The sequence below is a fragment of the Pelobates fuscus genome, chromosome 5 (assembly GCF_036172605.1).
Source record: "Pelobates fuscus isolate aPelFus1 chromosome 5, aPelFus1.pri, whole genome shotgun sequence".
NCBI lineage: Eukaryota > Metazoa > Chordata > Amphibia > Anura > Pelobatidae > Pelobates > Pelobates fuscus.
In genome coordinates, this window is record NC_086321.1 from 322,056,833 (window position 1) to 322,075,099 (window position 18,267).

General features: G+C 45.1%; 1 protein-coding gene across 1 annotated transcript in view; it reads left to right on the forward strand.

The window, feature by feature from the left end:
• The window catches only part of RAB3A (RAB3A, member RAS oncogene family), an 81,821-nt gene that overhangs the window by 29,896 nt on the left and 33,658 nt on the right, over nucleotides 1-18,267 (forward strand). The window contains exon 2 of the mRNA XM_063455590.1: nucleotides 2,703-2,930. Within this exon, the coding sequence (XP_063311660.1) occupies nucleotides 2,703-2,930 (228 nt within the window). The remainder of the gene's footprint in view (nucleotides 1-2,702; nucleotides 2,931-18,267) is intronic.

Sequence of the window (18,267 nt, forward strand, 5' to 3'; positions counted from 1 at the left end):
CTTTAGTGATACCTTCATCGTGTTGTATGAGTGTTAACAGAACAGACCTCGGTGATATTCCCTCGATCTGCAGCAAAGGTCAAACTTTCAAGGCCTATGCCCCCAGTCAAGGCTATATATATATATATATATATATTTTTAAATTCTTTATTTTTTTGTGCTTTCTTGTTTCAATAACATCTTACATTTCACAAGGTAAAAGTATTACAATGTTAACACTTTTTCATGCAAAACGTTGTGGTTTTCAGCAAGATAAACATGTACATGAGGATAGTAAGCACTTTCTGGCCCATTTGCCAAACTAAAGCAAGTAAAGATAAACAAAACATAAAATATAAAATACATGAAAAGGAACTGAGTTGTAAACTTGTTGGTAAGAGTTATGTTGCCGGCAACATATTTGGGTGCCGTAGTCCCTGAGTGGTTTCAGGTGTCAAGAGCCTGTGGGCTTCTTGTCATCGGACCAAGAGGGGTGCTGCCGTCAGGGACCTCATTTTCCAGGCAATTACCAGCTGTAGTAGGAGCTGGTGGAGGAGTAAGTCCTAATGCTGTCAGAAAGGCTTATGCTCCAGTCATAGATGTGAAATTGTGGGCAGTCCCGTTGCCATGGACGAGTAGGGAGCCAGTGTTCCCCCATCTGTAGGTGTACCTGTGGCTGTATTAGGCGGGGAGTAATCTGGATACCTGCTTCTTTCTCCCGGTACTCTGAGAATCGCCTCAAGGCCCAGGAGTGGCGATGCGCGGTAGGCCGTGGATTTGCGCGTTTGCCTAGGCTGCTTGGGAGCTTGAAAGAAAGGAATCAATCTGGGTGAGTGCTTTATTTGTTTGGATGAGCCCCTGTTAGTGAGATATTTCATAGATTGTATCAGGTTACAGGAGAGCAAGCTGAAATGGCGTCTGAACAGGATGGCTCTCAGGCTCCGCCCCCGTCAAGGCTAAATGTTAACGGTCACTGCAAGCCTGGAGAATCAATGGAACACTTGGAAGGGGTGAATTTCTACTCGCCTGTGCTTAATTTTCACTTGTTTGTGGTTAGTGGGCAAGTAGAAATGTTGAGCCCTGTCTACACACTTTTTTTTTTTTGTCATGACAAAAAACACTGCAAGCACCATAACTACTATAACTTAACAGTGTTGATTTTGTCCAACAAATGGCAGTGATTGGTTGAGAACATTATGAATGTTGCCAAGGATTGGTGTTCTCTGGGTGCTGATGAGAATCGAAGGGACAACACCCAGAGATTAGTGTCAACTTCGTTATTTGCGGGACTGTTTAACCCCTTAAGGACACATGACATGTGTGACATGTCATGATTCCCTTTTATTCCAGATTAAGGGGGCTTGTAATTTTACTCTGGAATCAATGCTTTGATTAATCCACTATTAATGCCACTAAAGTAGTTCTAAACCATGCTATGTCCTGTATGGCTTGCAAAGTCTTATTATACACTGTTGTAGCAAGAGAATGAATCATTTGTATGTATACTGGATCGGTATATATTATCAGGATGTGTTTTTTTTGTTTTTTTTTCTAAGACTACATTTATTTAAATCTTTGGTACTACATTATGTTTGTTAGAAATATATCATATCCCTTGTTTTGTGCCTTTTTGATAAGGATGGTACATACACTGCTGGGGTTTGAATTTTATTGCGCAGGCATACAAACATACCGTAATGTCTCTATCTTTTATTGCCATTAAAACATCGGACAGCTTTAATGTTCACTGAAAGCACCCAGACCACTTCTGTTCATAGAGCGCTTTTGATTGTTTTGCCACACGTGTGCACCAGCCTCTCAATGCTTCCTTACGGGGAAGCATTGTATTAGATGAGATCATCAACCTTGGGAAAGGCCACAGCAAGACCAACAAAGAGAAGGGAGTAAGAAGAAGTAAAAACTACCTTTTAAATCCTAAATAGGTAGGGTGACCTTATAGCACTAGGAATACATACTTTTGTTGTTAATTATATAGTGTTCCTTTAAATGTTGCAAAGGCATTTTGAGTTTTGCAGCTGACTTGAGTATACAAAGTAGTCACTCCCTGCCTGTTCCCTCCTGGTCCACTGTACTCCAGCCCCAGCATTTCATTTTCTCATACATGTCAGGCTAGGTAAACAGAAGGAATATTACAGAACAGAAGATTGGATAATTAATGGAGCAGCTTTTCAGCATAGCTGGCAGAAGGTAAGAAAGAGCTCAAAAACCCAGGAGTCATGGCTCTTGCTCAAACTAATTCTATTTATTATTTTTTTTCCCCCACAAATTGGATTCAATAAATGTAGCTCTTGGCCCCCAAATTTTTCTGAATGCACATTTGTCCACCCTTGGTTGGGAGTGTTTTTCATTTTTCTAAAGAATGTTACCAAAACATTAATATGCGATAAAGTGTACATCATGCTCCACAAAGCAACGTTCGGCATCATTCTGTGATCTTGTTGTGTCTGCTTCCTTTGAGGAAAGAAGTTAGACCTCTATCAGAAGCAAAGGTGACCTAGATATGTTCCAGTAATATGCAGACTTAAATTGCAGAGCAGTATAAAATTAAAATGTTAGAATGTTATTCCTTTGCGTCATATTGCGTATTCCAATGTGTATATCAAATTACAAGGTCTGGTTGCCATGGCATTGAACATTCAATTCTCTTGAACAGCTTTTTCCTAAACACTCCCACTCATCACTATGTCTTTCTCTCCCTACAGATGGCATCAGCTACAGATTCTCGTTACGGGCAGAAAGAGTCCTCCGACCAGAACTTTGATTACATGTTCAAGATCTTAATTATCGGGAACAGCAGCGTGGGCAAAACCTCCTTTCTCTTCCGATATGCGGACGACTCCTTCACCCCGGCATTCGTCAGCACGGTGGGAATAGATTTCAAAGTGAAAACCATTTACAGGAATGACAAAAGAATCAAGCTGCAGATTTGGGTAAGGATATAATTAGACAAGGAACATCTGTAACTGCTCATCCTGAGTAGCTGTGCATTAATGAGCCTTTGTACAGTCGTAACCATTGTGGAAATGCTAAATTCCATAGCTTTCTTATTCATATTATAATTAATGTAGTTCACATTTAGTTGAAATGCACATAAAACATTTATAGGGCTGGTTATGCTCAGGTAAAACACAACTGTCATGTCACTGATACATTCATTATGGTCTTGATTACATTTTTGGATGAATATTTCAAAATATTGAATATTTTTAGCTACACTTTTAAAATATTTTTTTTTCAAAATGTTAAAATAGAAAAAAAAATTATATTAAAATACTAAAATATTTTTCAAAATATCAACTGATTTTTAACGCTTACCCAAAAATATTAAAGAGGCACTTTCTGGTGACCTCGCCGATAGCGGACGGGGGGGCCAGATAAAGGTGAGATTTAATTCCTTGAACCTGTCCCTCGCAGGCGCTGCCATCTTTCTCTGACGGGTCCTCCTCTGCTCCTGGCTCTTCAGCGCGAACTTGGATTGCTGCCTGGCAGCCAGCTAACATAGAGATGAAAAGTAGATTTACTCATGTGATAGCCTTGATAAATGAGCAGTGCCTAAGCTCATTGCAGTTCTTCAACTAGTTTACTATGGGTTTGCATGAAACACCTCTTTTTGCTCGTGCCCAGTTGCATGGCAGATTTGATCGACCTGGGAGAAATAACTCTACTTTTGGGAGCATAGACAGGCTAAGGAGGCTGTAAATCTGCATGCCGTTAGACTCAGAAAAACAAGCAGTCTGCTGACATGTGGTAGCCTGATCCAATCCTAGTGCTTCCCCATAGGATTGGCTGAGACTGACAAAGAGGCAGATCAGGGACAGAGCCAGCATGATTTAAACACAGCCCTGGCCAATCAGCATCTCCTCATAGAGATAATCTCTATGAGGAAAGTTCAGTGTCTACATGCAGAGGGAGGAGATACTGAATCACGGGATGCTGTGCACAGTGCTCTCCTGTGTTCTACTGACAGCAGATCTGAGTGGGTGGAGGCATGTTATCCCTCCATTAACTCCGAAGTCCCTCTGGTTCACTCTGAATGACTGCAACTAGAAGTGTTCATAGCTTTCAATGTAAACACTGTATTTTCTCAGTGGCAGATAAACTATATGAGGGCCAATAAATTACATACAAAGTAAGACAATATTAAATAAATTGCTGTAAATAGCCACGCATAGAGCAAAACATGCAGAAGCCGTGTGAAACGAGGGAGCAGACATACAAACGTGTAGCAATCAGAAGTTTATGTGATGTCTAGTAATACTAAGCATGTCTGTAATGCAAAAAGTATTGCAAAAGATGGTTTACAGTCAGTGTAAGATTCTGAAGATTTGAAGGGTTAATTTTGTTAAGACACTGTGGAGATAACATGTCAAGTGTATATATCTAGAAGCAGGGCCGTTTGAAGAAATTTGGGGGCCCCAAGCAAAACGGACATGGAGGCCCCCCCAAACTCCGACCCCACCCCCCATATGCACGCAAGGCCTACAGGGCGCCTGCACCCGGGTCCTTCCCCCCTCCCCCTCCCCCCCCCCCCCGAGTCCGCCCACAGGGATGCAGTGTCTGCAGGGCCGGTGCAAGGATTTTTGCCGCCCTAGGCAAAAGTAAAGTTTGCCGCCCCCCATGTGACATCGCAGTGCCCCACCCATATGATCTGCCATGTTAACTAACACAGTGCTGCACTGCCGCCGTGTTTACAATAAAAGGCCTGCAGGGACAGGCTATAGACACCAGAACCACTACATTAAGCTGCAGTGGTTCTGGGGACTATAGCGTTTCTTTAATGTGAGGTAAATTAGAGATTAGTGCCACGAATAATATAGTAGATTGCCTACTTATAACCAGATGAGGATGATGATGGGCTTCAGCTGCCGTCTGGCTCCACTGGTCTGGTGTAGAACAGGCTCTCTGGAGGCGGTTTGTAACTGTGGTCACAAAAAATCAATGTTCTGGGAGAACGGGAAGCAGCTCCATTTTTTGAGGGCCATTTACACAGCTCAAGGTCTGGGTCCCAGGGTCCACCTTCATGTTCCACCAATGAGTTTGTTCACAGGGGTGTGTGTGTGTGTGGGGGGGGGGGGGGATGTCCTGATGTGTGTAAGGAATGCATTGTGTGAATCTGTGTTTGTATGTGTAAGGGCTGCAAGGTGAGTTTGTGTATGTATGGGATGCAGTGTGTGTGTCTGTAAGGCAGTGTTTCCCAACCCAGTCCTCAAGGCACACCTACCAGTCCAGGATTTAAGGATTACCCAGTTTTGTCTAAGGTGTTTTTAGAAAAAAAAGGAAAAAAACCCTTAGACACAACTGGGTCACCCCTAAATCCTGGACTGGTAGGTGTGCCTTGAGGACTGGGTTGGGAAACACTGCTGTAAGGGATGCACTGAGTGTGTGGAAGGGGTGCATTGCTTGTGTATGTGTGTCTGTGTGTAATGCATTGTGTGTTTTTCTGTGTGCAATGGGTGCATTGTGTGTGTGTGTGATGGATGTCAATCTCTCCCCCTATCCCCGTCAATTTCCTTCTTCCCCCTCCCTCTCATTTCCTTCTTCTCCTCCCCTCTCCAATTTCCTTCTTCTCCCCCTCCCTCTCATTGCCTTCTCCCCCCTCCAATTTCCTTCTTCTCCCCCTCCCTCTCATTGCCTTCCTTCTCCCCCCCCAATTTCCTTCCTCCCCCCTCCAATTTCCTTCCTCCCCCTCCAATTTCCTTCCTCCCCCTCCAATTTCCTTCCTCCCCCTCCAATTTCCTTCCCCCCCTCAAATTTCCTTCCTCTCCCCCTCCCTCAAATTTCCTTCCTCTCCCCCCTCAAATTTCCTTCCTCTCCCCCCTCAAATTTCCTTCCTCTCCCCCTCCCTCAAATTTCCTCCCTTCCTCTCCCCCCTCCCTCAAATTTCCTCCCTTCCTCTCCCCCCTCAAATTCCTTCCTCTCCCCCCTTCAAATTTCCTCCCTTCCTCCCCCCCCCACATTTCCTTCCTCTCCCCACAAAAAATTTCCTTCCTCTACCCCCCTTCAAATTTCCTCCCTTCCTCTCCCCCCGCCAAATTTCCTCCCTTCCTCTACCCCCCAAATTTCCTCCCTCCCTCTCCCCCCCACCCACTCAAATTTCCTCCCTCCTCCCCCCCCCCACTCCCTCAAATTTCCTCCTTCCCTCTCCCCCACCCACTCAAATGTCCTCCCTCCCTCTCCCCCCCACTCCCTCAAATTTCCTCCCTCCCTCCCCCCCACTCAAATTTCCTCCCTCTCCCCCCCACCCACTCAAATTTCCTCCCTCTCCCCCCCACTCCCTCAAATTTACTCCTTCCCTCTCCCCCCCCACCCACTCAAATTTCCTCCCTCCCACTCCCCCCCACCCACTCAAATTTCCTCCCTCTCCCCCCACCCACTCAAATTTCCTCCCTCTCCCCCCCACCCACTCAAATTTCCTCCCTCCTCCCCCCCCCCACTCCCTCAAATTTCCTCCTTCCCTCTCCCCCCACCCACTCAAATGTCCTCCCTCCCTCTCCCCCCCACTCCCTCAAATTTCCTCCCTCCCTCCCCCCCACTCAAATTTCCTCCCTCTCCCCCCCACCCACTCAAATTTCCTCCCTCTCCCCCCCACTCCCTCAAATTTACTCCTTCCCTCTCCCCCCCCACCCACTCAAATTTCCTCCCTCCCACTCCCCCCCACCCACTCAAATTTCCTCCCTCTCCCCCCACCCACTCAAATTTCCTCCCTCTCCCCCCCACTCACTCAAATTTCTCCCTCACTCTCCCCCACCCCACTCACTCAAATTTCTCCCTCCCTCTCCCCCACCCCCACTCCCTCAAATTTCTCCCTCCCTCTCCCCCACCCCACTCCCTCAAATTTCCTCCCTCCCTCTCCCCCCCACTCCCTCAAATTTCCTCCCTCCCTCTCCCCCCACTCCCTCAAATTTCCTCCCTCCCTCTCCCCCCCCACCCACTCAAATTTCCTCCCTCTCCCCCCCACCCACTCAAATTTCCTCCCTCTCCCCCCCACTCCCTCAAATTTCCTCCTTCCCTCTCCCCCCCACCCACTCAAATTTCCTCCCTCCCTCTCCCCCCCACTCCCTCAAATTTCCTCCCTCCCTCTCCCCCCCACTCCCTCAAATTTCCTCCCTCCCTTTCCCCCCCACCCACTCAAATTTCCTCCTTCCCTCTCCCCCCCACCCACTCAAATTTCCTCCCTCTCCCCCCACCCACTCAAATTTCCTCCCTCTCCCCCCCACTCACTCAAATTTCTCCCTCCCTCTCCCCCACCCCACTCACTCAAATTTCCTCCCTCCCTCCCCCCCACCCACTCAAATTTCCTCCCTCTCCCCCCCACCCACTCAAATTTCCTCCCTCTCCCCCCCACCCACTCAAATGTCCTCCCTTTCCCCCTCCCCACTCACTCAAATTTCTCCCTCCCTCTCCCCCACCCCCACTCACTCAAATTTCTCCCTCCCTCTCCCCCACCCCCACTCACTCAAATTTCTCCCTCCCTCTCCCCCACCCCCACTCACTCAAATTTCTCCCTGACACCCGGCGGGCGCGCGAGGGAGCACTCTCCCTGGCTGAGTACTTCCTCTTCAGCTCCCTCGCGCGCCGCGTACTGATGCCGGAGCCGGAAGATGGCGTCATCTTCCGGCTCCGGCATCAGTACGGTGCGCGAGGGAGCTGAAGAGGAAGCACTCAGAGGAGAGTGCTCCCTCGCGCGCCTGCCGGGTGTCAGCAGGGCCAGCCTCTGGGGGGCCCTGAGGTGACCGGCTGCTGGGCCCCCCAGGAGAAGAGGCTGGCCCAGTGGGTACATACCGGGGTCGCAGGGCCCCCTGCGACCCGGTATGTACCCACTGAATGTGGGGTCCGGACGACCTGCCGGCTCTGCTTGGGGCCCCGGGCCAGCTCGGGGCCCCAAGCAGTTGCTTGGTTTGCCTGTCGGGTAGCGACGGGCCTGTCTAGAAGGCCTTTTTATGGAGAATTTCAGTGTCCCGGTCTCTTGCATGAGCTGATTCTGGCACTTGGTCAGTACCCATAAAATCATCTAGGACCGACCTGCACAACTTGGCAGGTGGGGTCGCAGATATGTTTTTAATGTGTGTTTGTCCTCTTATTTAATTGTTTTCTCCTTACTATATATACTTCCCTTTAATTCTTTTACCCTCTACACAGTATATCCCCCTTTTAATTTTATTTACTGGGTATCATTTCCTGTCACGAGTATGGGCTATTGGCCCAGCCGAGATGGTGGGGAGAGTGTGGAAGTGAAAGGGTTAATGACACCAAACCCCTGGTTACCTGTTGCAGTCCCAGCAACCACTAAATTAACCCATGCAATCCCTTCTACACTAACACCCTAGTATACACTTTACTGCCACCATTTTCTATCTGGGCATCTTAGGTTACCCCACACACAGTAGAATTATAGTACCACAACCTTACTTTACTGATCAGACATATATAATTAACAATTTTGGTAATGTGTTTACCTGAGCTTTCCTCAGAAGAGTTACCTCATAGAGAACAAAGACACAAGCTGATTAAGTAAATATTTAATGTGACAAAAGTGCTGTATACAGAACAGTGCTGTATACAGAAACACAGATAACGAATTGCAAAACAGTCCATAAAATAAAATAGGAGAAAACACAAGATATTTCTACATATATTTACCCCTTGTTTATAATTCTTGTGGGAGATTCAGATGTTACAGGTCTCCAAGTAGTTGTTAAAAAAAGAAGAAATCTCTCCCTGGATAGTCCAACATCCTCATTATATATCTCAAACTAGTTGTTTCTAAGTGGGCAGACCCCTGGGTGGATCAGAGGGGTTTGGCCTGGCAGTTTATTGCCCACTCCATATTTCCTTAAATTATGTTGTCCTGTGAGTAACCCAAAGTCAGAGCAATATGCATCAATACCTTTTACAACATCCTATGTCCAGCTCTGGTGATGGTTATCTAGAAGTTTTATGGCTTAGGCCTGGTGTTAGATTAAAGCCTACAATAGATTGTTATCCCAACATGTACCAAAACCACTCATAACATATTTAAAATGCCAACTCATGCTTTAGCATGACATTTCCGTTCATGGTTTTACTTCTTACTATGTATCTTTTTTTTTTATTATTTCATTCTTTGACTGCTTACTGTTTCTCTCTCCTCATTCCATTACTCTCACTTTTTACCCCCTCCTTTTATTATTTTATCCCTAATAATTGTATTATTGGGTTGACGGTGTGTGGGTGATGTGTGTGAGAGGTGTTTACAGTGTGTGTGTGTGACACTGTGAGTGTGACACTGTGTGTGCTTGAGGGAGTGACTGTGACTGTGGGTGTGTGACTGTATGTGTGTGGGGAAGTGACAGCTTGTATTTGAGGGTGACAGTGTGGTAGGGGTGACTGTGTGAGCATGATGACAGTGTGTGGTGGGGGGTTACACTTTATATGATGGGGTTGACACTGTGTGTGGAAGGTTAAAGTGTGTGGGGGTGACAGTGTATGTGTGTATGAGGGTGACTGCGTGAGGGGGAGTGACCGTGTGTGAGGGGCATGGCAATGTGTGGGTGGGGATGACCGTGTTGGCAGCCTGCCGAGGCTTCAATATGTGTTTCGTACACTTCCTCTACCTACTCTAACATCATATTTTAAGGCCATACAGACTGACCTTACGAGCTTCATCTGTGCTGGAGGAAAACCATGAGTTATATTGAAAGTGCTACAAGCTTCCAAAAACTTGGCGGCTTAGCCTTACTGAACATTGGCTGCATGGTAGTAAGACTTTCTAGTGACTGCTATACCTTACTTCCTCAAAGACACACAACCACAATGGATGACTATAGAAGCATATCTGCTGAATGGACACAGTATAACCAATATAATCTGGGTGCCCCAGAAACATAGACCCTAAATCCACTCACTACCTCCCCAGATTCAACTACTGCTGCAGACTTGGGACAAATACAGACACAAAACGAGCATTTCACCAGTCCTTTCCTTAGCAACCCCGGCAATGGCACATCCTTATTTTAGGTGCAACGCATCTGTACAATTTATATACAAAAATAAACTGTTGGAATACACTGTACTAACAACTAAATATTCCATACTCACTCCGTCCTTTTATTCTTACCGTCAATTAAGATCTTGCCTAACTAAGGCTCAGTCGTCGTGTTTACAGGTCTCTACAACTTCTGTCTCCACTTGGGAACAAATTTGCATTAATATGAAATATCTGTTTGCATGTACGCCAACCTTTGCATGTACGCCAACCAATCAATTGATAGCAGATTATGTACCCTTTATTGCCTCTAAATATGCAAGGCAACGAGAAAATGATCACGTGCTCACGTACTAAGATACAATGGGAATTGGCTCCTTCGACTCCTATTCGGCTAATTAAATCCTCTACACACCTTGAACAACACCACAAAATACTTTATAGATGGTACTTGGTACCAATCAGACTTCATAAGATTTTCTCAAGCACTCCTATCTGCTGGAGAAGCAGCAATGCTGAGGGTACAATGCTGCACATATGGTGGACATGGGACCTTTTGCAGCAATACTGGAAAGAGATCAACTCTCTAATTAAAAATAGTACAGGCTCCAATCTGACCTTACTACCTAGCATTTACCTTCTGCTTGTCTTACCAGAGCTAATCCCTCGTTACAAATTAAAACTGATCATGCAAATTACTTTAAAGGCACAGCAGAATATAGCGAGAAAATGGAAATCCCAAATACCTCCAAGATTAACAGATGTTCTAACAGCTTTATATAAACAATGTACCTATGAACGAGCCTATACGTCTCTTTTTCCCCCCGCTGCAATTTATATGAAGGCATTGGAACTCTGGAGCACATGGAGATTGGTCAATCCTCATTTATTGTAAATAATGTGTGTATATGGCTATATTTATATACCAATATAGACTTTACTGATCTGCTCCAGAGAGATTTTGGATTACCCACATTATGTTCTAGGCCTACAAGGAACAAGGTTCTTAGAAATATATACATGGGGTGAAGCCATTATGACAGGAACCAGTACGCAAATATGTCCAACGGGGTCTCTATAAATGTAAACATAACAGCATAAAGTCACTTAAATCTATTACAAGGTACTTACTCCTTTACTATTTTAGTACCTTTTTGTAACAGGTTATGATGGAGGTGCTACTGGGATAGGATTGTTTTTTTTTTTACCCCCCTTGTATCTCCTATGCTCTCCCTTATTTATTGTATTACCCACCTTAATGAATGTGTAAGAACATTCTGATACATACATGCATATGTGTGACAATTTTGTAATTCTTAAAATATGTTGATTTTTGTTTTGTACTGTGCACTTTACTGCACAAAAAGTGCTCTACTCCCCCTTTTCTGTATTTTCTGTACCCTCTTCACCTCTATTCTTAACATAAATAAAATATTTTCAAAAGGGAAGTGAAAAGGGAATATTTTCAATAGCAAGTGAGAGATTATTTGCAAATATGCATCCTGCTGTTTGCATTTTGTCTTTATTTAGTTAAAAATTAGTACTTTGTATACATATTAGTACTTTATACTATAATTTGAATAGGGTTTAGAAGCGAAACGCACAGTTCTTAAACCAGACTCAACCGAATCCATCTAGGGTTCTGATTCGGTTGGGATGGCCAAATTCCAACCCGAATTATCTTTTGTAAAAACGTAATTGCCATTATGGTTAATTGTTTTCAAATAATATTTGCAGGTAAGGCCTTAAAGCAGCTCTGTCCCTTTTCTGTATTTGATAAAGATACAGTGAAATACTGCTTTGGAATTTCATTGAAATTCCAAAACAGAAGAAGACAAAGTAGTAATTAGGCAAAGTCTAGGTTGATAAAACATGATAAAAGACAAGTTCCAGCTGTCAACTTTTATCAATTTCCATAGCCATCTCTAGTGACGTGTGTGTGTGTGGGGGGGGGGGGGGGGGGGGGGAAGCTGGTGTCTTATTGTGCTGAGACCTGAGGAAAAAAAAAAGATGTCTGTGCCTGTGGGCTAAAGCTTCAGGTAAATATACCTATATTAAAGGAACACTATAGTCACCTAAATTACTTTAGCTAAATAAAGCTGTTTTAGTGTATAGATCATTCCCCTGCAATTGCACTGCCCAATTCACTGTCATTTAGGAGTTAAATCACTTTGTTTCTGTTTATGCAGCCCTAGCCACACCTCCCCTGGCTATGATTGACAGAGCCTGCATGAAAAAACTGGTTTCACTTTCAAACAGATGTAATTTACCTTAAATAATTGTATCTCAATCTCTAAATTGAACTTTAATCACATACAGGATGCTCTTGCAGGGTCTAGCAAGCTATTAACATAGCAGAGGATAAGAAAATCTTAATTAAACAGAACAATAAAGAAAGCCTAAATAGGACTCTCTTTACAGGAAGTGTTTATGGAAGGCTGTGCAAGTCACATGCAGGGAGGTGTGACTAGGGTTCATAAACAAAGGGATTTAACTCCTAAATGGCAGAGGATTGAGCAGTGAGGCTGCAGGGGCATGTTCTATACACCAAAACTGCTTCATTAAGCTAAAGTTGTTCAGGTGACTATAGTGTCCCTTTAAGCCTCATCCTTAGATTGATGTACACACAGTACAGATGTTACCTTTGTGGTCTTTGCAGAAAAAATGGAAAGACCCTGAAAGCAGCTGAGCCACTTTAATGAAACACGAACACTAACAGCACTAAAACACATATGAATAAATAAATATATATAACTCTGCTTCATTCTCTCAGTTGGACAAAAGCAGCTCTCGGTTGGACTAGACAGAAGGTCTACATCCAAAGACTCCTTCAATACAATAGGTTGCAGTAAAGATGGTGCTTAATTAAACAAAAAAATCTCTAAACTTAATTGAACTTTTTTTATTTTTGCATACGTACTAGGGTACATCTTTTCAACAATAGGGATGACCGTTTTAATTACAGATATCAAACAGCTCTGATAAAGTCTAAAGAGGCAGCAGCTGTTAAAAGGCCCATGTTCCCCTCCTCTTTCTCTACTGAGAATATACCAATTAGTCAGGATCTGAGGAGAGTGAAACGTGACTCTCTGAATTACAAGTGCCACAGTCTTCAAGAAAAGAAAATGTTGAACTAATAAAATGGGTATGAATAATTGTTAATTTTAGATAATATTGCATGTGCTGGTGGATATGAAAACCATATTCCTTCCATTAACTAGTGCTGCTCTATATATAGATTTGGTAATGCTGATTAGATGAGCAAAGTCGTGGCTATGTTTGTGCGATCTCATGTTGAACATATTGCTGTAAGAGGAAATGGCTAGGGAACTCCATTCTTTCCCAAAGTCGCCTGTCACCCTCTACTGAAGTATATTCTTAATGAGTATTCAGAATCTTTAAATAATCTTATAACTTTCTCTAAAATCCAATGGAATAGTTTCTATACCTGCTATGAAAAAAATATATGGACCAAGGATCTTTAGAATAATAAATAGGATAACTTTTAATATAACATTTAAAATACATTTTTCATCATGCTCTCTGTTATATTGAAAACACGTCACAATTTTTGTTATAATTTTAATGGGAAGTGTTAGTGGGAGAAAAATAGTTTATGTTCTAAAAGTGGAGAAATCTGCAGGGACATTTCGGGTTTCCATGGTGATATGAAAAAAATAAATCACTATAGTGAGTAACAAAAATAATATAAGTGAATGGGGTGGTACCTATCAAGGTGTTACCTCACCAAAAAACACCCCAAAACAACAAAGTAGACAAAAAAGTAAAAAAGGAAACCAAAACTCCAAAAATACACGGAATATAAAATGAAATGAGTTGTAATAAATGAAAGAGAAAATACTTTATGTAGGTCCAAACAAATCTAGAATTATTATCCTATAGATGTGCTTGGAATTATATAAGGTTTTGTTTTCTGTTTCATGTATTTCAACTCATTTCCTTTTGTATTCCGTGTACCGTATATACTCGAGTATAAGCCGAGTTTTTCAGCACATTTTTTGTGCTGAAAAACCCCAACTCGGCTTATACTCGAGTCAATAGTCTGTATTATGGCAATTTACATTGCCATAATACAGACTGGGGCTGTGGGAGCTGTGAGAGAGCGTTACTTACCTCTCCTGCAGCTCCTGTCAGCTCTCTCCTCCTCCGCGCCGTCCGTTCAGCACCTCGGTCAGCTCCCAGTGTAAGTCTCGCGAGAGCCGCGGCTCTCGCGAGACTTACAGTGTGAGCTGACTGAAGAGCTGACCGGACGGCGCGGAGGAGGAGAGAGCTGACAGGAGCTGCAGGAGAGGTAAGTAACGCTCTCTCACAGCCCCCACTGAACTGCCAATGCTGGACCACCAGGGAAGGAGAGCCCCCCTCCCTGCCATATATCAAGCAGGGAGGGGGGACGAAAAAAATATATGTTAATAATAATAATAATTAAATTAAATAATAATAATAAAAATAATAATAATGCAATTAAATAAAAATAATAATAATAAATAATAATCAAAAAAAATAAAATAAAAAAAAATTGCCCACCCCCCACCAAGGCTCTGCAACACACACACACACACACACACTGCACTCATACACACACTGCATTCATACACACACTGCACTCATACACACTGCATTCATACACACACACACTGCACTCGTACACACACACACACTGCACTCGTACACACACACACTGCACTCATACACACACACAAACTGCACTCATACACACACACTGCATTCATACACACACACACTGCAATCATACACACACACTGCATTCATACACACACACTGCATTCATTATACACACACTGTAAATAAATATTCAATTAATATATTTTTTTAGGATCTAATTTTATTTAGAAATTTACCAGTAGCTGCTGCATTTCCCACCCTAGTCTTATACTCGAGTCAATAAGTTTTCCCAGTTTTTTGGGGTAAAATTAGGGGCCTCGGTTTATATTCGGGTCGGCTTATACTCGAGTATATACGGTATTTTGGTTTCTTTACACTTTTTTGTCTACTTCCATCGGTATATATCACACTATTGTATAGTTTGCATCTATTTTTTTTGCATAGCTACCTTCTAAGTAGGTGGTTTTGGCCCTCCATGGAGAAGCTCAAATTATCTTCCCTCTTTCATTAGCTTTATTTTTCAGTTTAAAGGCAGTTGGTGCCATTGCTAAGCCATTCTCAAAAGCTGCATTCAATAGGCATCCCCTGGTCAGCTTTCCAACATATTTTAAAACCATGCCCCAGTTTGTGGGATAAAAGGGAGTCTGCCGCCCGGGCGGGGGACACTCCTGGGGCTGTCATGGAGACTTTTAAACCGGCGCAGCTTAATCTATGGTCCCACAATGTTAGGGGTCTTAATCTCCCCGAGAAACGTGCTCAAATTTTGTGTAGGCTTTGGGCCGAAAGAGTGTCCGTAGCGTTCCTGCAGGAGACGCATTTCAGAGGTAGTGACGCCCCGAAACTGGAGAATAGGCGCTTCCCGCAAGGTTACTTTGCCAACCACCCGGAAGTGAAGAAGGCAGGGGTGGCGATCCTATTCGCACACACTGTACAGTTCCAACACAAGGCAACACTCATTGACCCAGGGGGATGATATATCTTCCTCAAGGGCTCCATAATGGAAGTGCCCCACACTTTCGCTTGCATATACAGCCCCAACCGAAGACAGCACACATTCATAGCCAGGACCCTAACCAAACTGGACAGTTTCAGAGAAGGCCTCTTGGTGCTGGCCGGAGACCTCAATGTCCCTCTGGATCCACTGTTGGACTCCTCGCGGGGCGCAAGCACGGTCCCGGCGCACTGCCTGAGATCGATCCGAAGATCCCTGACCAAAGCTGGGTTAGTGGATTGTTGGAGAGTGGCACACCCTTAGGATAAAGACTTCTCCTACTATTCACCGGTACACAAACAGTACAGCAGAATAGACTACTTATTCATGCCCCAGGAAAGCCTGTCTCTTCTCCGAGAGGCCAAAAGCCCATAAGTGTGTAGTTCGAGGGCACTTCATATCAATTAGCACACAACGCAGGAAGGACAGAGCACGCGAACTCACTGACCTCACGAAACAGATAGCCGACCTAGAAAATTCACACAAGCACACGCTGGACCACAATGTACATCTACGGCTCACAGAAGCTCGTAGGGCACTCACGAACCTCCTTTCCCAGGGCCTGCTGCACACCATGCGGAAATCCGCAAGGTTCTTCTACGAGCACTCCAACAAGAGTGGCAAACTCTTGGCAACAATGCTCCAGGAGAAACGAAGATCCCAACACGTACACAAGATAAACACACAAAACGGACGAACCACAGGGATGCCAGAGGGCATTCTGGACGCTTTTAGGACCTACTACATGGATCTGTACACTCAATCTCGGACCCAACAGGGAGCTGCAGCACAAACCCATTATCGACGCGTCACGGACTACCTGGCTCAGCATGTCACCCGTAAACTCACACCGGAACTCGCAGAGGAACTCGACAGTCCCCTAACCCTGGAGGAATTTGCGGCCGCAATGAAAAAATCGAAACCACACCGAGCACCAGGCCCAGACGGCTTCCCCCTGATGTACCTACAGACATTCCGGGAAGAGCTTCTGCCGAGACTTCTGGCAAGCCTAAACGCCTTACGGGATGGAGGTGCGTTTCCCACAGACACTCTAGCGGCCATAGTCACGGTGATCCCCAAGGAAGGGAAGGATCCATCTAACTGTGCCAGCTACAGGCCAATTTCGCTACTAAATGCCGATCTAAAATTGTTCACGAAGGCCCTCTCACTGAGGATATCCCGGATGCTGCCGGGCCTGATCCACCCGGATCAGGTGGGCTTCATCCCAGGTAGGGAAGCCAGAGATGACACCATACGAGCACTGAACATAATCCATAGTGCAAAAAACAGGAAACGGGACGTCGTCCTCCTCTCGACAGACGCCGAAAAGGCGTTTGATCGGGTGGACTGGGTATACCTGAAAGAAACGTTGCGGCATCTGGGCTTCGGCACATATATGCGCGCATGGATTTCGGCCCTGTACACTACACCGACAGCCCGGATACGAATAAATGGAGCCCTAACAAAACATTTTCCGATATGCAATGGGACGCGACAGGGCTGTCCCCTGTCCCCCCTCCTGTTTGCCCTCACCCTGGAACCCTTCTTGGAGGCGGTCAGACGGGACGGGGGTATAACGGGGGTTCGCATGGGTACGGAGGAACATAGGGTAGCGGCCTACGCCGATGATATGTTGTTCTTCATGGAACAACCCCTGGTCTCAGTGCCCAACCTGCTAAAGGCTTTTGACGGCTTCCGTCAAGTATCAAATCTGAGGCTGAACCTCGACAAGTCGGAAGCAATGCGGAACGAGGACGATGTCCAAAGACTCAGTGCCCAATGCACCTTTTCGTGGTGCACGGGGAAGATACGGTACCTCGGTACCTGGCTGCCGAAAGACCTATCACAAACTTACCAACTAAACTTCCTACCCCTCCTCCGGAAAATACAATCGGACCTCCAACGCTGGACGACATACTACATCACCTGGTTCGGACGTATTAATGCGATCAAGATGAATGTGCTACCACGGTTGCTGTATCTCTTTGCCACCCTGCCAATCTCAATCCCACAATCATTCTTCAAATCATTAGACAAAGCTGTACGCGGGTTCGTATGGAAGCATAGACCATCACGCGTCCGCAGGTTAACAATGGAGCGACCCAAACTAGCCGGGGGCCTGGGGCTGCCGTCGGCATCCACGTACTACAGAGCCACGCACCTACACAGGATCACGGACTGGCAAACGCAAAGCCCAAAATGTTGGGTGGCCATGGAAATACAGCAAACGAAGGGAAAGATCCCCTCGAGACTTTGGCTGGGGGGCACCACGCTTGCAGAGCTACCACGGACCGGCACACAACTCTCGGACCAAGAATGGGACAAGATAGTCCACCTAACCCACAAATGCTCGATCAGCTCGAAGATTCAAGAGACCGGATATAAATTGCTATCACTATGGTATCGAACACCGGATACCCTTATACACTTTGGTGGAGCCGGTGCGGGTGACTGCTGGAGGTGTGGCACGGCCCTGGGAACGAGCCTACACATATGGTGGTCTTGTCCACGTATAGCGACGTACTGGCAGCTGATAAACACAAAAATTAGAGAAATTACCGGGGACGCCATCCCCTTACAACCTATGACGATGCTTTTACACCACACGCCCACACCCACGCAGAAATATAAACACTCCCTCACCATCCATCTGTTAAACGCTGCAAAG